This window comes from Gadus macrocephalus, chromosome 19 (genome assembly GCF_031168955.1).
Source record: "Gadus macrocephalus chromosome 19, ASM3116895v1".
Classification (NCBI taxonomy): domain Eukaryota; kingdom Metazoa; phylum Chordata; class Actinopteri; order Gadiformes; family Gadidae; genus Gadus; species Gadus macrocephalus.
The window spans coordinates 9,701,882-9,723,866 of record NC_082400.1 but is presented as its reverse complement, the minus strand read 5'-3'; the positions used below and the strand labels follow the sequence as shown (position 1 = coordinate 9,723,866).

General features: G+C 47.5%; 1 protein-coding gene across 1 annotated transcript in view; it reads left to right on the top strand.

Moving 5' to 3' along the window:
- LOC132448023 (membrane-associated phosphatidylinositol transfer protein 2-like) overlaps positions 1-17,119 on the top strand; it is a 19,772-nt gene extending 2,653 nt beyond the window's left edge. The window contains 23 exon segments of the mRNA XM_060039086.1: positions 1,139-1,558; positions 2,390-2,488; positions 2,948-3,043; positions 3,452-3,516; positions 3,843-3,933; positions 5,049-5,202; positions 5,533-5,722; positions 6,006-6,125; positions 6,576-6,784; positions 7,443-7,618; positions 8,152-8,322; positions 8,907-9,047; positions 9,548-9,721; positions 12,416-12,442; positions 12,445-12,479; positions 12,481-12,564; positions 12,879-12,995; positions 13,381-13,497; positions 13,735-13,883; positions 14,670-14,819; positions 15,376-15,559; positions 16,025-16,153; positions 16,643-17,119. Of these exon segments, the coding sequence (XP_059895069.1) occupies positions 1,139-1,558; positions 2,390-2,488; positions 2,948-3,043; positions 3,452-3,516; positions 3,843-3,933; positions 5,049-5,202; positions 5,533-5,722; positions 6,006-6,125; positions 6,576-6,784; positions 7,443-7,618; positions 8,152-8,322; positions 8,907-9,047; positions 9,548-9,721; positions 12,416-12,442; positions 12,445-12,479; positions 12,481-12,564; positions 12,879-12,995; positions 13,381-13,497; positions 13,735-13,883; positions 14,670-14,819; positions 15,376-15,559; positions 16,025-16,153; positions 16,643-17,092 (3,548 nt within the window). The 3' untranslated portion in view covers positions 17,093-17,119.
- The last annotated feature ends 4,866 nt before the right edge of the window (positions 17,120-21,985 follow it).

Here is a 21,985-nt window from a genome sequence, read left to right as displayed (position 1 = left end):
GTTAGTGTTCCTTTGGTTCCCCGGTTGTTTGTCTGTTTGTTGGGCTTCCAATCGATTCATATATTCACCTGTCCTGCTAGACATCTTCCCTGATGAATATCATGATGTAACCTTCCCCCCCCCCCCCCCCCCTGTTCCTTTTGTTCCACCTACTAAAGCTGTCTGAGCTTGAGGTCATTTTAGGTTTTATTTTAGATTTAATTTGAGGTGTTTTTGTGCTTTTCTGCTTGTTATTAGCAGGTTTCATTTCGTTGTTTTTTTTGAGGGTTCAGACTATTTTCAGTTTGGAGGTACGAACGACCATTGTGAGACTAGTTATCCAATTTTGTATTTCGCAATGAATATCATTCTGGCCGTGGCTGGGTTTCCATTTCCAAACATGGGCGTGGCCTTACCTCCAGCCAATCAAATAGCTAAGTGACGCTGTTGCTCTCTTGGCCTTCGCACAATCCAGTGGGAAGTAAAGTAGAAACATCTCCTCCTCTGAGAAAAGTACCAGAGGAAAACGATTGATAAAGAACAATCCCCTGGATGGACCAGCTCCTGCATGGTCACGTTTTATTCCTGAGCCACGTCCTCGCTTCCATATTTTAATGCAGAGTAAATAGCTGCAGTATAAAAAGTGACATATTGGGGGGTGCCCTGGTGCCTCACCGGGTAGAACGCGTCCCATACAGGCTCAGTCCTGATCGCAATAACCCGGGTTCGATTCCTGCCCGGGGTCCTTTGCTGCATGTCCTCCCCTCTGTTTCCCATACCCCCCTCTCTATCTCACTCTATAATAAAGCATAAGATTGTAAAAACAAACCTTTAGAATATTATTTTTGTGACCTGGTGCAGCTTTAACAGGGTGTTACAGTGACATAGTGCAGCTTTAACAGGGTGTTACAGTGACATAGTGCAGCTTTAACAGGGTCTTAGAGTAACATAGTGCAGCTTTAATAGTGTGTTAGAGTGACATAGGGCAGCTTTAACAGGGTGTTACAGTGACATAGTGCAGCTTTAACAGGGTCTTAGAGTAACATAGTGCAGCTTTAATAGTGTGTTAGAGTGACATAGGGCAGCTTTAACAGGGTGTTACAGTGACATAGTGCAGCTTTAACAGGGTGTTGCTGTGTGTCCATCCGACCCCCTGCAGGGCTGCGTAAGGTGATGGTGCGGGCCCACCGGCAGGCCTGGTGCTGGCAGGACGAGTGGTACGGCCTGACCATCGAGGACATCCGCCAGCTGGAGCTGGAGACCCAGCTGGCCCTGGCCCGCAAGATGGCCCAGTACAGCCAGGGGGAGGAGGCCTCGGGGGCCGGGGGGCCCGCGGCCGAGGCCAACGGCTCCTCCTCCACCTCCTCCTCCTCCTCGCACCACCACCGCCACAACCACCACCACCACCAGGAGGGGGGCCAGGAGGGCCCCGAGCAGGGGGGGGGCGGGGAGGCGGCGGCGGCGGGGACGGCCGAGGGGGCGGAGGGGCAGGGGGGGGGAGAGGGGGAGGCCAGGGGGGAGCTGACCAAGCAGTGGTCCACCTCGTCCCGGTCCTCCAACCGGTCCTCCAAGAGAGGAGGTGAGGGCCACACACACCCACGCACACTCGCACACACACACACACACACACACACACACACACACACACACACACACACACACACACACACACACACACACACACATGCACAACCACACGCACACAAGCACACAAGCATTCACTGTGTAAAGGGCTTCAAAACTGCTATATAAATGAAATTATATATTTTTTATGTATAAAATATATTATATTATATATATGTATACACATATAATTGTATTTTATTTTATTCTCTATTTCTCTCACGGTCCAAATTCCTTGTCTGGACCTGGAGAGTAGGGACGAAGTCAAGGGTTAGAGTGAAATTTATTACGAGATACAAGTAGAAATATAACCGCAAGCGGTGATTAACGGAGCCGAGCAAAATTAAAAGTCAAGAACACACTAATGGAAGATATATAAATATGACACATAATTATGAAGGAAAGATGTTCCACTTAATGCAATACTGTGCCTCGGCCTTCAGGTGAGCTGCAGGGCAATGGCCGAATGTCATGTTCAGCTTGTTCATAACGCTCTAATTGGGATTAAACTCTCAACCTAAGGATCACCAGTACAAGGCATTATCCCATTGTGCCACTTATAAACCTGAACTGCAGCCTCATTCACATGGTCAAAATGTGTATTGATAAGCAGCACACAATATCCAGAAAACTCCAATATGGAAGCATATAAGACAATATGACATTGGCTTTTCTGACCTTAATACACACAGTGACCGTCTCAAAGACGTTATTTTCATCTGCTGTCCAAATGCCTCCACACCTGGAGTGAGTGTTGAACTGACCAATGGCGTTGCTGTGTGTACAGGTAGCCCCTCCCACCAGAGCATCTCTGAGTGGCGGATGCAGAGCATCGCCCGGGACTCTGACGACAGCACGGACGAGGACGAGTTCTTTGACGCACACGGTAAACACACACACACACCCCGGAACGGTCAGAGTTATCCTATATTACTGCTGCCATAACTACAACTGGTCAAACTGATCATAGTACTATTTATGCTAAAACCACCATGGCAATGATTGCTATCAGATAAGCCTCTTGCTACTATGCGTTAAACCGCAGACTTTCTTAGTTTTAGGGGGCGGTATTAAAATGAGCATATTACAGATCCAGACACTCTTAAAACTGTTGCGTTGTGATATTCTACTGGAGTTTATTTAACAATTTCTTTGAGGGGGTTAAAACATGTATTTATCAGCATGTATGCTACTGCCTGTCTTGGCCAGGTCTCCCTTGAATTTTTTTTTAATCTCAATGGGATTTACCTGGTTTATTAAAAGTTCAATAAAAATAAAACATGCACTATTCATTCAAGGGTTGTGTTTTCCAGTATGTTTGATTCTCCGTTTGCGTTCTCGACAGAAGACTTCTCAGACAACGACGAGATGTTCGCCAAGCAGATCAGCAAGTGGAACTCCAACGACCTCATGGACAAGATGGAGGCCAGCGAAGCACAGGGTGGGACTTCACACAGACCTGTACACACAGGCTTATGACTACATCACGTAGACATAAAGACATCAAACTACAGTGATGTAGTTCAATGTGTGTTTGGTATGCAAAGGCTCCATGGAGGTTTTCCACTTAACACATAGATGGCTTCATAAAACCATCAATGTTCCGTCACACACCAAGGAGCATTATAATTACCTGTGGTTATTAATAACTTAACTAATAATAAAGACAAAAGGCAATTCACTTAAGTTAATTACCTTTTGCATTTTCCTCGCCTCATAATTTTGCTTCATTCTTTGGCCTTGGGTCTTGTTAAAATGGGAGTAGTTTGAAATAAAGCATTACCCAACCATTAAAGTATTAATGGTGAATTATATGTGTATGTAACACAACTCTCTTTTTGTTTTACAGAAACTTTGTATCAGGAATCTGGTGGGGAGTACACAGTCATGAGCAACGAGGACTCACAGATGGAGGTACAACTAGAAAGTATTATAAATGTGCATCCTTCAAGTAATACTGAAAATGTGTTCAATGGGTTATCATTGTGTGTACTATATATTATGTGTCTTTGTAATTGAGTACGACTATGAACTTATATGAGCGATGAGAAAAGTTTTTTCTCCATCCCTCATTCCTGTTCCCTTCTCTTCCTCACATTTTTTTCTCCTCATCGATCTCTCTCCCCCCCTCATTCTTTCTCTCGTGATCATGCTTTTTTTTCTCTCTCTCTCTCTCTCTCTCTCTCTCTCTCTCTCTCTCTCTCTCTCTCTCTCTCTCTCTCTCTCTCTCTCTCTCTCAGGATGGATGTTCCCAGCAGTGTCGGCAGTCTTCCAAGACTCATGTCCTCATTCTCGTTCTGCATGGAGGAAACATTTTGGACTCCGGCTCTGGTATCCTATTGGGGTTGTACATCAAAATGCATCATGGGTTGTTTGTTTGGCGTTCCTCTGCCATATTGAGAAGACTCAAGAGAGTTGTACTACTGTAAAATCTTAGGCTAATGAAAACTTTGTTTTGCCACTTATCACATGAGAAATGCTGTTGCAGTTTCAAACACAAATATGTCTCCCAATAATGACGGTTCAATTCATGATTAATTACCTAAAAAAAACATACTACTTACATTGTAACTACAATTCTAATGCTCTTAAGCTCACAAAGTGGAGGCCATCATTGCGATGTGACGTGGCATTGTACAAGCCCTATACTATATACTGTTAGATACTGCGATACTATAAACATGTATTGATTAGATCAGATCAGATTGGGACTTTATCATCCAATAGGGGAGATTCGGTTTGTATCAGCAACACACATTATTCTAAAACACGATATCAATATGGAAGACGGCTTTTCTTTAATAGCTTTTAGGAAATTACACATAGGTATACTATAGCCTAACTTCATATAATGATATAATCGTAATCATGTAGTGAAAACGTAGTTAATTAGTATGTGCTAATTAAAGTGTTTACCGATACTGAGGTGAAAGTGAGAAAGACAGGGAAGCATATCTTGTGTCGTTTCTGTGAACTCACCTCAACTAAACGGTGTTGTTAAAGAGAGGACCAAAGCCATTCAGGGCCTTTGGAAACAGAACATACTGCATTCAGAATCTGATCAGGATGATCTGCTTTTGGTGACGCTGGGAGAACCTGCTTTAGTAGCGCGACATATTCTACATGCTGTACATAGTTACCAGCCCTCCACACTGCCATTAAGGACTGGAAAGGACTTCCTTCCTTCCTTTGTTCTTGTTCCAGAGGAAGTTTAGGAGCTGTGTATGTGAAATAAGTACAAAAGACTATCTTTTTTTAGTCACTTAGCAGATGCTTTTATCTACAGCAACTAAGTAGGGAGGCTGAGAACAATTCAAGCATTCAATTAATATCGGAGTTCAGTAATGAACTCTTTTACTGTGCTTAAATAGACGATAAAGTAGAACGGCTAACTCACTAACAGCGGTGACTCTGTCCTGACGGTCCTGTGTTGGCTCTCCGTCCAGGCGATCCGAACAGCAAGCAGGGGGACGTGAACACGCTGGGCGGGGCCTTTGAGACGGTGATGAGGGTCCACTACCCCTCGGCCCTGGGTCACATCGCCATCCGGGTGGTCCCCTGTCCCGCCGTCTGCTCCGAGGCCTTCTCCCTGGTCTCCAAGTCAGTGACCACACACACACACACATATACACACACACACACACACACACACATACACACGTACACACAAATACACACACTGGCTGCATGCAACAGGCTGATGGGAATTTGCTGCAAGATGCAAGACGCATCACGCACAGAAACATGCACGTGGATATCCACACACAAACATGCTTGAACAGCGCGCACACACGAACACACACACACACACACACACACACACACACACACACACACACACACACACACACACACACACACACACACACACACACACACACACACACACACACACACTCTCTCTCTGACCTGCTCCCTCTCTCTGTGCAGTCTGAGTCCGTACAGCTACGATGAGGGGTGTCTGTCCAACAGCCAGGACCACATCCCCCTGGCCGCACTCCCCCTCCTGGCCACCTCCGCTCCTCAGTACCAGGACGCCGTGGCAACCGTCATCATCAGAGCCAATCAGGTGTACGCCGACTTCATGAAGTCTGTGGAGGGGGCGTCGTTCTCCGGCCAGGTGGGTCGAGTAGTAACATAATGTATGATAATGTTTAATAATCATTTAATGTAATGTGATGTAGTATAATATATGATGATAGAGAGGAATGATGCCAGCCAGGGGTGTAATATTAAATAGTTATATTTATGTTATTCTACTTTATTACTTAACCCGTAGTTGGATACATAACACCACATTTAAAATGCAAAAGTAAGAGAACACTCTCTCTCTTGAACATGTGTTTATGTGTGTGTGTGTGTGTCGATGTGTGTGTGTATCTTGTGTGCGTGTGTGTGTCCAGGTGTGTGTGATCGGGGACTGCGTCGGGGGGATCCTGGGCTTTGATGCTCTCTGCAGCAGTTCTCTGAGCGTCTGTGAGAGCCAGAACTCCAGCCGGAGGGGCAGTGCCATCAGCGTCCAGGTACCAGTCCTCCGTCACTAGCACCAGCTAGTCCTCTGTCCTCCATCACGAGCCTCTTTCCATCAGACTGATAAAGTGGTGATCCCTTTCATCAGTTGAATCTCTCTATCTCAGCCATACATCACCCTGATCTCTCTCTATGTCTCACTCCTGATAAGAAGCCATGACACAACTACCTAGCTGTCATCCAGACAAAATGTCTCTTATTCTCTGTGTCTGTGTCTGTCCCTCTTTCTGGTCTACCTCTCTCTCTGTCTCTCTTTCTCTCTCTCTCTCTCTCTCCCTCTCTCTCTCTCTCTCTCTCTCTCTCTCTCTCTCTCTCTCTCTCTCTCTCTCTCTCTCTCTCTCTCTCTCTCTCTCTCTCTCTCTCTCTCTGTGTCTCTCTCTCTCTCTCTCTCTCTCTCTCTCTGTGTCTCTCTCTCTAACTCTGTGTCTATGTCTCTCTCCCAGGACACAGACCTCCTGTCTCCGGGGATAGTGATAAACAGTGGCTCCTCCTCCCCCTCCCTGGAGGGGAGCCGTCACCTGAGCCGCAGCAACATCGACATCCCCCGCAGCCTGGGGGCGGACGACCCCAAGAGACAGCTGCCCCGCAAGCGCAGTGACTCGTCCACCTACGAGCTGGACACCATCAAACAGCACCAGGCCTTCCTGTCCAGGTAGGAAACTACTGTAGCTGTTACTGTTACTCACCATCCCTTCCTGTCCAGGTAGGAAACTACGTTACTGTTACTGTTACTCACTATCACTTCCTGTCCAGGTAGGAAACTACGTTACTGTTACTGTTATTGTTACTGTTACTCACTATCACTTCCTGTCCATGTAGTAAACTACGTTACTGTAACTGTTACTGTTACTCACTATCACTTCCTGTCCAGGGAGGAAACTACGTTACTGTTACTGTTACTCACTATGCCTTCCTGTCCTTGTAGGAAACTACGTTACTGTTACTGTTACTCACTATCACTTCCTGTCCAGGTGGGAAACACTGTTACTGTAACTGTTACTGTAACTGTAACTGTTATTGTTACTGTTGCTCACTATCACTTCCTGTCCATGTAGGAAACTACGTTACTGTAACTGTTATTGTTACTGTTACTCACTATCACTTCCTGTCAAGGTGGGAACCACTGTTACTGTTATTGCTAATCACTATAACTTCCTTTCTAGTAGGAAACACTTTTACTGTCACTGTTACTCACGATCAATTTCTTGTGTGTGTGGGTGTGTGCGTGCGTGCGTGCGTGTATGCGTGGGTGCGTGGGTGTGGGTGCGTGTGTGTGCGTCTATGTGTGTGGGTGCGTGCGTGCGTCCCAGCCTGCACTCCAGTGTGCTGCACGGGGAGGCGGGCTCGCGGCGCTCCAGTAACAGCACCATGCTGGAGGGCGGGACTCTGGGCCGCTTCGACTTCGAGGTCACGGACTTCTTCATGTTTGGCTCCCCGCTCGGCCTGGTGCTGGCCCTCAGGAAGACCGTGGTGCCCTCCCTGGACGGTGAGGACCCCGCCCTCCTATTGAGGACCCCGCACCTCGTCCTGAGGACCCCGCCCTCGTACTGAGGACCACGCCCTGGTAGTGTAGGGTTCGGCCGTACGAGTGGTGGCAGCTTTTTTCCATAGAATTTTTTTTTTTACTTTGTTTTCTACCCTTTGGTGACTTTGAGATCAACATCCGCTGTAGTGTTACATTTTGAAATGTGAATTTTACAAATGTGCACTTTTTTTTGCCTTCATATATAATGTGTGTAACATATAATGTATATTAAAAATTATATAACGATTTGAATTTGGCATTCAGCGTTCTGAATTCTGAAGTTCAAACTCTGAATTCTGGCCATTGCCCTCCTAAATGTTGGGCGAGGCCAACCTGTCCTTATCTTAGACGGACCGACATTGTTGACATGTGAAACGCCCCCTTCAGTTCCCCCACCCAGCGTAGGTTTAGAGCCAAGATGGCCGCTGGCAGAGCGCGGCCCTGTGCTCAGCGTCGGGGTTATTCTTCCTCCTCCTCCTCCTCCTCCTCCTCAGTGTCGGCGCTGCGGCCCGCCTGCCAGCAGGTGTACAACCTGTTCCACCCGGCGGACCCCTCGGCCTCGCGCCTGGAGCCCCTGCTGGGGAAACGCTTCCACCTGCTGCCCCCCTTCTCCGTCCCCCGCTACCAGCGCTTCCCCCTGGGGGACGGGCACTCCGCCCTGCTGGGTGAGACACACACACACACACACACACACACACACACACACACACACACACACACACACACACACACACACACACACACACACACACACACACACACACACACACACACACACACTCCGCCCTGCTGGGTGAGACACACACACACACACGCACGCACACACACACACACACACACACACACACACACACACACACACACACACACACACACACACACACACACACACACACACTCCGCCCTGCTGGGTGAGACACACACACACACACACACACACACACACACACACACACACACACACACACACACACACACTCCGCCCTGCTGGGTGAGACACACACACACACACACACACACACACACACACACACACACACACACACACACACACACACACACACACACACACACACACACACACACACACACAAAAGCACACACACACACACACACACAAAAGGACACACACACACTCTGCCCTGCTGGTTGAGCCACTCACACACACAGACACGCTGCCCTGCGTGAGGGGTCTCTAACATGCGTGTGTATGGCTGTGGTGTACGTCTCCTCCCCCTCCCCCTGCCAGTGGAGACCATGCAGTGTAACCCCCACCTGCTGGTGGAGCCCGGCGGGGGAGGGGGCCTCCGCTACCCAGAAGGCACCGTCACAGAGACCTCCATCCCAGTACCGGTGCTCAACTGGCAGGCGGCGCAGCCCACCGTGGACGGTGGGGCTCTGTTCTACCGGCTCACTCCTGTCTGGGTTTAATTGGCCTTCTTCCCCTGGAGGCCATCTTGGTCCTGAACCCTAGCAGGGTGATGAACGGCTCCATCACCCTGCTCGGGTTCAGAACCAAGGTCGAATCAAGATGGCAGCTAGGTGGATGTTTATATCCTTATCTTTTTGTGTAGGAAAAATATAGTCTCTGAGGCATTTTTATCGTACAACCTTTGAATACGAACTTTTTGTGATTTCGAACTTTAATTTACCTTAAAAAAATTAATAAATTAAAAGCGATAAAAAATTTAGCACAATCAAAGCACACAGCTGCAAAATGACAACAAAGAGCTCAGACACTCTACTTCCTAAAGAAGCAATGAGATATCAAACAGCTCAAGTACCGCAACAACACAATTCAGTCGAAACAGGACAGTAGCAGCGAGGCAGTATTTACTAACCGCCCTCCTCCTGCTCTACCCCCCCCCCCCCCCCCCTCTCCCTCCTCAGCCGACGCCCTTGTCCACTCCCACTGCAGCGGTCTGCTGGTGGACGGCCTGTACCCCACGTCCCCCCTGGCCGGAGCCCCCCACCTCCGGGGCCACCGGCGGGCCAGCGAGGCCAGCCTGGCTAGCCAGGTGTCGGGCATGGCCGACTCCTACACCGCCTCCAACATCGCCACCAGTACGTTGATCCAGCCCCCCACCCCCCCCCCCCCCTCCTGGTCTGCAGACAGACAGGCTGTTGTGTCGTAGGAGAATGAGTGTGGACGGTTCAGGTTTATTTTCACTAGGGTCGGAAAGAGTTGTACTGCTAAATCAGCTTTAACATGCAAGGTATTTGCTGTAGTGTATTGGTTGCAGCAATGGATCCAGAGAAAACGACAAATCCCACCGTTAACAGAGCATCCAGCCGCAGCCAGCAGCGGTCATTAACGGCAATTGAATGCTTGAACTCCAGACATCCTGCAGTTCAATACAATTAGGAATAAAACATGTGTGTCGTCCAAAGTTCAGCAGACTTAAGTCCTGGGGGAGAGGGATAGGGGAGGGTGGGGGGGGGGGGGGATGTGACAGCCGGTGCTAAACTATGATCTTTCCCCCCTCCCCGCCTCTTTAAAAACCGCCCCACTCCTCCTCTCAGCACCCACACTGGGAGTCAGCCGCAGTCCCAGTAAGCGACTGGGCCTGCTGTCCCAACTGGCCCTGCCCTACCACAAACTGCTCTCTCGGACCCCCTCCCTCCGCTCGCCCAAGAGGGTCCGACCCCGCGGGGCGGAGTCCGACCCAGTGACCCCTGACCTTGCCGACGTCACCTGGCCCGTCACAGAAGTGCTGCTAGGCTCCTCCCCCCCGTCGCCGCGGGCGATGCGTTGTATAGAGCAAGGTACCCCCACTGAAGGAGACCGCGGGAGGAAGTGACTGCTGGGAAGCAGGATGGTTCCCTGTCCCCTGGTTTCCTTCACGTCCTCCCTGTCTCTCCGTGTTCCCCTGGTGTGTTCCCCTTCGTCAGATTCTTCCCCTTAGACTTAGAGTTTACGACACCCGTCAGACTTCCCGTTCAACTTTTTAACGGCCGGTATTTTTCCAGCAGGTGTGATGATGATCAGCGTTGCCAGATTGGGCCCGATTTCCTGTACTAAAGCCCGGGTTGCCAGATTGGGCGGGAAATCTGGCCCAATCTGGCAACGCTGATGATGATTAGTCATGTCCAGCCATTTCTAAACAGAACCTTTACTGACATCATAAGTGGGAGAGTCCATTCAGATGACTGGATAGCTCAGCCCAGCAGGTTGGTACAGTCTAAGCGGGTAGGCTGGTAGTCTATCCGTTTTTCTATCACACCGGGTGGTAAAATAGGGGCCTTTAATATACTGTCCTCTCCTGCTCTGTAGATTGGTCGTCTTCTCGACAACCTCAGATAACCTCTGCTCCTTCTCCCCTCTGTATCTGTGAGAAACAAAGGGGAACTTGTTGAAAGCTGTTGGCGGGTACTCTTCTCCTGTGTGTTGGGGGGCCCGTGCACTGCAGGGAACGCGGTGCTCCTCCTTTAAGGCCCCTGACACGCCAGGCCCACGGTCGGCCCCTCGGACAATGCAGGGCAGTTGGTCGAGTGTCTGTGGCCCTTGTTTCTGCGATGTGTTTGGACTAGCCCTGATTCGGAAAGTTGAATCGGGGCCCGAGGCACATCAGTGAGAGAAACCACTCCGATTGGCTGTTCGGCTTAAGCCAATCGGAAGTTAGCAAAAAAACCTCGTCAAGAGGGCACGCACAAAAAAGAGTTTTGTTTTTTAGTACAACTCAGTAAAATATACGAAACATCAAAACAGACTACTGCCACCTGCTGGGAGGGAGATGTATATCCTCTCAGCTCAGCGCAGAACGTACTGTGCTGGTCGGGCCGTTGGCTTTGGTTCCGGCGGTGGCAGCGAGTGCGACCTGTCTGCCAAGCCCCAGGCGACACGAGGCAACGCAACAGTGGGCCTTCATCGTGGCCGGTTCTGTGACGTTGGCTTGGTGTGTCAGGGCCTTTAGATGACCAGCTGGACCTTTCAACCGGGCTTCAATGGAACCTAGAGAACATTAGATGATAGAGATTAGAGATCCTCTCTCTCTCTCTCTCTCTCTCTCTCTCTCTCTCTCTCTCTCTCTCTCTCTCTCTCTCTCTCTCTCTCTCTCTCTCTCTCTCTCTCTCTCCCACACAAACACACGTTCTCTCTGCCTCCGTTCAGAGACACGATACAGAGATGATGAGAAGGGGATGGAAACAAAACCAGATATCTTTCAACAATTTATTTCTTATCTTTCTTTTCCGGACCCTTTTCCTCTCGCTGTCTCTCCCATTTCCTCTCCATATTGCTCCCCCTTTCTTTGTCGTTCTCTCTCCGATCTCATCTTTGCAGAGTTTTTTCTCCTTCTCTGTATCTATTCTCTCTCGCTCTATATTTACCCCCCACCCTCAATCTCCTCCCTCCACTTCTCCCTCTTTCTCTCACCCCCTCTTTGTAAATCCCTCTCTCCCACTTTCTCTTCCTCCCCTTTCTATTTTCGTCTCTCTTTCTCCCTTATTCTCCATCATTATTCCCTATATTAACCCTTTCTCCCCTTCCCTCTCTTTCTCCCCCCTTTCTTCCGCCTCTCCTCTCTTTCTCTCTCTCTTCTCTCTCTCTCTCTTCTCTCTCTCTCTTCTCTCTCTCTCTCTCTCTCTCTCTCTTTCTCTCTCTCTTCTCTCTCTCTCTCTTCTCTTCTCTCTCTCTCTCTCTCTCTCTCTCTCTCTCTCTCTCTCTCTCTCTCTCTCTCTCTCTCTCTGCTCTCTTCCTCTCTTCCTCTCTCCCCTCTCTCTCTCCTCTCTCTCCCCCCCCCCCCCCTCTCTCTCTAGTCGCGTCCCACTGGTGGGGCTCTAAGAGGATGACTTTGCTCTCTACTGTCCCGACGCGCTGACCTGCATTCCCCACCGTGGCGCTGCCCCACCTCTTCCACGCCTCCTACTGGGAGTCCACCGACGTGGTGGCCTTCATCCTGCGACAGGTGCGGACCGCCCGCCGCAACCACGACAACACAGACACCCCCCCTCCTCCCCCTGCCCCATTTTTACCTCTACATTTAGTTAACATTTACATTTAACATTTAGTCATCTCGAATTTAGATGAGTCATTTATCGTTTTTATCATCATTTTTATATTTACTATTTTACATTTAGATTATTAATATTATTATTTTCCAATTTCCACTTTACTTTGTATTAGTTCTTAATAACTAGTTCTCAGTGATACAAGCTCTTCCCCAAAATGGTTTCATATCACTCCTTGTTTGGATTGGTTTGTGGTGATTTGGTTGTCCAGGTGATGAGGCATGAGAACGCCAGTATTCTGGAGCTGGACGGCAAAGAGGTGTCAGAGTTCACACCCTCTAAACCCCGGGAGAAGTGGATTCGCAAGAGGACCCAGGTCAAAATTAGGGTATGGAAAAACACCTTGTCTTCCTTTCTCAACGCAACCTTAAAATGTTTATCAAGAACATGTAAAATCAAGAGCTGATAGTTTAGGAGTAAATTTTGTTGAATTTATGGTTGAACAAATTATAATGATTTTAATTAATTTAATACATTTTACATTTCTGTGTAATTAAATGGTCGATTTTTCTTGTAATAGGAAATACTAGCTTAACTATATTAAGTTTATGAAAACAACCTATTACTTTCTATAAAAATCTGAAATAGTGTCGCTTTTAAAACACCTAACAAGTTTAGGTTAAGGGTTTAGAACCCAGGGCAGCCTTCTCCCATATATGACTGACTGTTAGTGAAGCAATAACCAATGATGGCTGTGTTTGTTGTCCATTCAGAATGTCACGGCCAACCATCGCGTGTGTGACGCAGTGTTCTCTGAGGACGCCCCCCAGCTGGTGACCGGTCGCTTCATGTACGGCCCTCTGGATATGGTCACCCTCACTGGGGAGAAGGTAGTCATCCAGCCCCCCTAGCACCAGCTAGTCGCCCATGGTTTACTCCAAATGTCCAAACATGACCCACATGAAAGCATTGTTTATTTCGCAGTTCTCTCTCTCAGTTGAATTCAAAAAGTAGCTTCTTTGTTTTTTTATATTGAAAAATAAAATCATTCTTTGGGAGTTCCCCCCGTCTTGTTGCCATCACTAAAAGATTTGTTGGTTGGGATATTTTGTCCCTTCTGTCTTTAGATTGACATCCACATCATGACCCAGCCCCCCTCTGGGGAGTGGGTGTTCTTCGACACGCAGCTGACCAGCAGTAGCGGCAGGATCTCCTACACCATCCCCGACAGCAAGAGGCTCAGCTCCGGGGTCTACCCCGTCAAGATGGTGGTCCGGTGAGCACCGGCAGCCCCCCGCCTCATGACCGCCTTCTGCTGCTCTCCACAAACCACCCCCTCCTCCTATTCTAACTCCAGGACTCTCTACTCGCTCAAGAAATGGGTCTTTCCTTTTTTTCTTCCTCCTCCGTTTCTCTGTCATCGCCTCTCTCTTTTCCAATATTCACTCTCATCATTCTCCCATCTCCCTCACCCTCTCTACCCCGCTCTAGATTTATCTCCCCCGGCCTACTAACCATCTCTCTGCAGTCTCCAATTACTGATTACTCTGCACTTTATCCGTCTGTCCCCTCTTCATTATTGTGTGTGTCTGTGTCAGTCTGTATGTGTGTGTGTGGGTGTGGGTGGGTGTGTCTGTGTGTGTGTGTTTGTGTGTTTAGGTGTGTGTGTGTGTGTGTGTCTGTGTTTGTGTATTTCTGTTCGGGTGTGTATGTGTGTATGTGTATCTGTGTGTGTCGTGTGTGTGTGTGTGTATCTGTGTGTATGAATGTGTGTGTATCTGTATGTATGTGTATCTATGTGTGTGTGTGTGTGTGTATCTGTGTGTATGAATGTGTGTGTATCTGTATGTATGTGTGTCTGCGTGTGTGTGTGTGTATCTGTATGTATGTGTGTGTGTGTGTGTGTGTGTGTGTGTGTGTGTGTGTGTGTGTGGTGTGTGTGTGTGTGACCGTTCCAGGGGGGACCATCCGTCCAGAGACAGCTACCTGAGCGTGCTTCCCCAGGGGACAGTGTGTGTACAGTATCTTCATGTATGTGTGTGTGTGTGTGTGCTCGTTCCAGGGGGGACCATACGTCGGCAGACAGCTACCTGACGGTGCTGCCCCAGGGGACAGAGTTCGTGGTGTTCAGCATCGACGGCTCCTTCGCCGCCAGCGTGTCCATCATGGGCAGCGACCCCAAGGTGCGCGCCGGGGCTGTGGACGTGGTGAGGTAAGAACCCACGGGGAAAATACTAATGCACGCCACGCACACTCACGCACGCAAAGACACACACACACACATCACATTTTTACATTTACATTTAGGGCATTTGGTGGATTCTTTTCATCCAAAGCGACTTACTTACTTACTTTTGTGTTGTGTACATTTGTCACAACATGGCTTTGTGTATGTGGCTGTAAGCCCTAGTTATCTGCTGATCAATTCATCTATTGATTAATTTGTCTAGCGAGCAATTCCTCTATTCTTATTGTGATCTATTCATCCATTGATCAATTCATCCCGTAATCAACCAATTTGTACCTTATTTATAGTTTACCTTAAAAACGATCTCAAAATCACAAACTTTTCTCTCCAAGATAAGATTAAGATGTTTTGTCTAACCTAACTTATAGAAAAGATGGTCATTTTTTTAAAATATAAATTTTTACAAAATACACCCAGTACACGGTACACACTGCAGTTCTCCGCTCTAGATTAGGAGCTAGTCCATCTCAAAGCAGAACACGACCTCCCCGCTCTGATCTGGTCCTCTCGCTGTGCCCAGGCACTGGCAGGACCTGGGCTACCTGATCGTGTACGTGACGGGGCGTCCCGACATGCAGAAGCAGAGGGTGGTGGCGTGGCTGTCCCAGCACAACTTCCCCCACGGCATCGTGTCCTTCTGCGAGGGGCTGGTCCACGACCCGCTGCGCCACAAGGCCAACTTCCTCAAGTCCCTCATCTGTGAGGTACTTATGGCTGGTGGTGTAGGACTGAATGTAGAGATTACCAGTGTCCGAATTAGAACGGGAGGAAAGAGCTGTGCTCCCGGGTAAGTTTGCACATACAAGGAATTACTTTCTGATGCATGGTTGTAGTTAGGGCTATACATGTGTTTGTAGGAGCCATGCAGTATATGGTTTACCGTAGCGTCATTTTACGAGCAGTGTATGTTTTTTTTGCTGGTACGGATGTCAAGGCGGTTGTGGGTGGGAAGAGTATTAGGTAGGTTTCATTCACAAAATGCACATCCGTTCATATGTATTTTGTGAAAGAAACACAATATATATAATAAAATATAGCCATGCTTTGTATAAATGGATTTCTTACTGTGTGTATAATAGGTGTGTTGCCACTTTTCCTCCAGATTGCCACCACAGACGTACTGGAAAACCTCTACAGCATATAAACCGTATCTGTGTCTCTTGGTGCAGGCCCATATGAAGATCTTTGCGGCGTACGGCTCCACCAAAGACATCTCGGTGTACTCCTCTATCGGCCTCTCTCCATCACACATCTACATCGTTGGACGAGCCACCAAGAAGATGCTCAGCCAGTGTCAGGTATGTCCCCCACCTCCACCTTCTTACTGTGGAACATCTCCATGTAGTAACTGTGGACCTCCTCCATATACTCCTTACTGGGGCCTCTGTTAATAAAGGGATGTGCCTGAGATATTGGTAAATTGATGAATGCCGGTCTTACCCCGCTTAAGACGAGTTTAAGTCCAAATTCATCATTGTGCGTCCAGAATGAGATTTTCCATTCGTTCACGGTCTGCAAACACTCACATAATTCAAGTTACGTTTATTAACAAATGATTAAACAAATGAAAGAAGCACTGTATTCATTCATGAACCAATGTGGTCATGAATAGTGAACGAATCGAGCAGATCGAACACATGATTGGAACAAATTCAAGAATCACTCAACCTACGACTCGACTCATGGACCAACGAGTATATGAAGACAAGAATGAACAAATTAATGATTATTGATCGTTCAAGGCCCCTTGTACAGTCACTTAAACCACTCCCCCCCCCCCCCCCCAGTTCATCCCAGACGGCTACGCCAGCCACCTGGCCCAGCTGGAGTACAACCAGCGGTCGCGGCCCGCCAAGTCGGCCAGCGCCCGCATGGTCCTCCGCAAGGGCAGCTTCGGCCTGGGCGCGGCCGGCGGCGACTTCCTCCGCAAGCGCAACCACGTGTTCCGCACGCTCTCCTCCCAGCCCGGGGGGGCGGCGGCGGCGGCGGGCGGGGCCGGGGGAGGCGGCGCCGGCAGCGCCGGCAGTGCCGGCGCCGCCTCCTCCGGCCCCGTCGCCGCGACGATCGGCGCCACGCTGGGGCGGACGGAGCGCACGCAGAGCCAGTGCGAGATGGACCGCGGCACGCCGTCGGCGGTGGCCAGCACGGCCCAGCGCAGCATGAGCATTGCGGCGGGCTGCTGGGGCCGCAGCGGGAGCACCAGGGAGGGCAGCAGCGGACTGCTCAGCCCCAAGTGAGGGCCTCCGGACTGGGGGGGGCGCCGGGGGTGGTAGTGGTGGTAGTGAGACACAGAGTGCTGTACAAGATCTTAGAGGGGGGGGGGGGGTGTGTGTGTGTGTGTGTGTGTGTGTGTGTGTGTGCGTGCATATGGCATGGTGGAGGATCAGTCACACCTTACTATGCACGCATTGCTGTACCGAAGTAGGATGGTTGATGGACCGGCAGAAAAGGACTTGTGTTTGGATGATTTAAGAATAGGTAGGGGTGTGTGTGTGTGTGTGTGTGTGTGTGTGTGTGTGTGTGTGTGTGTGTGTGTGTGTGTGTGTGTGTGTGTGTGTGTGTGTGTGTGTGTGTGTGTGTGTGTGTGTGTGTGTGTGTGCGCGAGAGTGAATATGCTTGGTACGGGGAGCGGAAGATTAGACTGAGACACAGTACTGTAGTAACAAGTAGGAGGGACAATGGACAGGTAGAAGATGACATTTGATTGGATGATCACAGGGTTAGTTGGGGGGCGGGGTTGTGTATGTTGAGGGGGGGGGGGGGGGGGAATAGGGGCGGGGTTTGAGGATCCAATGAAATATCAGTTGGGCTGCATTCATGTGAACACAACATGTGAATTATGTTTATATCCAAAAGCAGACAAAAGGGGGCAGGATACCCTAGGGGTTCTGGGATCGATCCTCAATGTCTTTGAGCTAGAAGCACCTCAACCCTGACCTGCGTCCAAACAGGAGTCGCTTTGGATACAACCATCTCCTGAATAAGTTAAACATGAAGAGACGCTGGCGCTATTCTGAACACAGAACACGTGTATTAAAAGTGCTCACGTCAATACAGCCTTTAAACGTGAAGTAGCGGAACAGACCGGAAGATTCAAGAAGAGAAAGCGTGTGCAATTTTAAGGTCATAATGAAACCAGTAGAAAACATAGAGATGATTCCTCTGTAGCAAAACCACTCAGTAATCCCTTCATTAAGAGAACATCACTGGTCATTTTAGGAAAGAAATATTATTATTCATATATTCTAAGCCTTAAATAAATGTCATATTACGGGACCCCTAAATACACATACTCTCTCTTACACAAACACACACAGGCAAGACAGACAAGCGTAAGCAAGATACACACACACACACACACACACACACACACACACACACACACACACACACACACACACACACACACACACACACACACACACACACACACACAAACAAAAGCTCAGGACCATTTATAGAGCAACACTTGTTTAAACATGTTCCGATAGTCCATCACAGATGCCAGTTAAGTGACTTGTGTCCATGGTTAAAAACCAACCATTTTCCACTTAGTTTAAAGTCACACTTTCCATGGAAATGCATACACACGTTTCTAACACGGGCTCAGAGACAGCTGCCAAACCATCAACACCTACAAATAACCATTAGAAAAAAAAAAGACAAAAAAAGACTTCAACACACTCAGTGCTTCTCTCTTCCGCTGGATCTTTTTACCAGTTTGGCCAGTGGTGTCGATCTGCTACGAGGTTGACGAACCTGTGTGTATGTGTATGTGTGACGTTATTACCCATGGTCCGATACCGGCTCTTATTTCCTCCTCTCAATGGCCAAATGGGCCAGCCCAAGGCCTTAACGTCCACAAGACATGGTACGACATGGCACGTTACCAGACTAATGTTACGAAAGACAGAGGACACGGGATGCAGCGTTAGAACTTAAGTCAAACTGTCCACAGTCTACAGCAACAATCCCTTTATCTGGTAATTTGCTTGCAATACCTCTTGTCCGCCACTAGGGCGGTGCTGTGGTCTCCCGTTGTGCATATGTGCTGCTGCTACTGGGAGATCGTTGCTCATGTAGTGCTTAGTTTTTTTTGCTGCGTTTACTGCGCTTTAACTTTAGATGGTGTTTACGTGACCACACATTCAACAAACATAGCTGTTATATTCCACTAAACTGAATGGGGAAGTGGGATCCCAGGAGAAGGGGATTTTTACATGGACTTTCGGCAGGAAAGGCTTTCACAAAACTGCTGAAGGCCGTGACACCGGATTCCTCGGTTGTGAAAGGATAACCACGAGGCCGGGAGATTTTGAGACTTTGAACAGTTCACTTCAGACACAATCCTCTTCATGAACCTTACTGGAAGGCTCCATGGAAATGAGTTGGATGTTCGGTGGTGAAGCAACAGAACCAAATGTTGATCCCGGTGGAAAGTCCTTTTGGCATGATTGTACCTCGTCCCCCATTTTATTTCTACGATGCTGTCTAGCGCTGCTTCCATGAATAGATAGACAAGAGTATGGGTGTGCCTATAGGTCTTTACTGTCTCTATCATTCTCAACAATTTACAATTAGCAATTTGTTTCAAGCCACAATGAAGCCAAAACCATTCTTGAATGCTGTAGTAATTCAACTGTATAACCTCATTGTTTTTTTTTTTGCACTATACGGCAGAAGATCTAGTTATTATCTCATGTTTATACATGTTAATACCTTTGTAGAGCATGACAAGCTTTTTTATTAATTTCAGGGTGATGTGCTAGTAGGCACACGTGTGTACATTTTGTGAAGACATGAACATAATGTAAGTAGCTGTAAGGGTGTGTAACTATACGTGCCAAAATGTAGACAGGTTTAAAGTGTATCCAACCTCTTTGTACGAGAATGGGTCACAACCTAAAATCACATTTTAAATATTGACAGGAATACATATTTTTAAAGTTTAAGATAGCCTACTATAACAACAACAACTAGATATCCTTCTTCAGGTCCAATATTAGCCACATTAAGTGTAGTATTTCAGATTAATCAGAGCTACTTTGATGTAAATGCATTTGAAGCATGTTAGTATACAAACCTATGACAAATACTATGGCAAATAGAGGATTGGAGAAAGCAAAATAGAAACAGTCGATAAGGCAGGCATTTTGTGATGTTCACGCTGTGGGAAGAGTACGGTGGCTGTGAGAGATCAAAACTGCAACTAAAGAAAACGCATGCAAATAGACAAAACGCAAGCAAATTAATAAAATGTCTTCCTGAATTTGACAACTCCGCACTGCAACTTTAGAAAGCACATGCAAATGGACAATGCAAAAGGCAAAAAACTATTTTCATCAATTTGACAACAAGCTGAATATTCAGACTCCTACTCATTCAGTCCCAACACCAAGGGGAGCCCTTCCAGAGGGCAATTAAAAGTGATGAACACGTCTGGAAACAGTTGTTTCTTCATTTCATGATGCTATCAAAGTCAGCTATCCGTTAGTGGTGTTTTAAATGAGCTAAAATTAAAGTGTTTTGGGTTTATTTTAACATTGTGATTGCATGACTCCGATATTATTGCTCTCTCCAGACGCGTTCATACATCATGATCGACCTCTGGAATTCTCTTCTGTTGTCGTCTGGTGTGGTTGCAGCCATATCAGTTTCCGTGATGTGATTGGTCTGCATCGTGTTCGCATGTCTGAATTTGCCTAAGGTGTTTACAAATTGATGAAGATACAGTGCGTAAATATCGACGGTGCAACCGGGGCCCCGACACCGCCAGGGGCCCTAGGAGGAAGAGAAAGAAAGGGCCCCCCCCCGTTAGGTAGTCCTGTCCAGGGGCACAAAAAAAAATTTGCACCGGGGCCTATCACCATGATGTTACGCCACTGTGAAGATATATTCCTAATTTACTCGCGTTTTGTCTATTTGCATGTTTTCTTGAGTTTGCACTGCGTTATGGTCAACAATTTGCTTGGCTATTGTCCATGCGTTGAGCTTTCAGGTCCACCGTGGAGGAGACCTTTGGATACAGCCATACCTGTCCCCCTACTGGCTGACTGGTTTGTGGTCCCGAGTTGAATGTCTCTATCCCGTCCGGGTCGTTAGCGATCCACACCCTGTGGTCGTTGGTCGTGTCAGTGTAGATACTGTAAAGTAAGATCTATATGTAGGAGTCATACAGTGGAGAGCTATTTATTTACCGAAACACACTTGAGTTATTATGGACATTTCAGGTGAAATATATTTGAAATATGTAGCATTTTTGTTTGTCCGTTTTTGTCGGGTCAGTTACTTCCGTTGCTCTGCGTATAGGGCCAAGAGTGAGTTTGTGGTTTTATTGTTTGATTTGTTTGTCAGTCAGTCTAATGTCATTGTTCAAGTCGGGGCGAGGCAAAACAAACATCACAGCAGGTACTCAGTCACAATGCACAATCTGTAATCAATTCATCAACACAGCCACTCCAAAAAAACACATATTTAATAAGAACCTCAACTGATGAAACAAGTTTGTACTCAAAGTCACTTTTGACCTCTGCTCTGTCTTTACAAAGGTCAACTGCTAAACATTTTATAGCATGATGGACTGAACTATTTTTCAAACTGAAATATTTTACAGAACCTTTGCTAATTAATGTAGAATGGGTTCTCTTTCAGTAATTGGGTGCATGTTTAATTGAAGCCCCAGACAGATACAATTTCTTTAACCAGCCTGCATGCCATTTAGATTGGAGGCGTTACTTGTGTTTGATGTTGAATCAGTAAGATTGGCCACTTTTTGAGGAAATTATGCCATCTAGCGGTGAAAAGGACAATTTTCAAATAACCGCATATGTCCACCTTGGCCCTTTTATCCATTTTTCACGTGGATTGTTTACAAATTAAAGGGCCGGACTAAAGGTATTAAAAACCTGATAACTCACGTCATTCATCAATCTCGTTAAACTGTGCAGTGAAGTATATATCAATAACTAATCAAATTCCTGTCCAAGCATATTAAATGTTCTCATGGTAAATGATTATCTTACTGGTCCAACCTTGAACTGTCGAGTCTAGGCCTAATGTATTCAGTGTTGGAGGGAAAATTCAGCAAAATATAATACTTATTATATTTGAGATCATAACAATTATTGCCA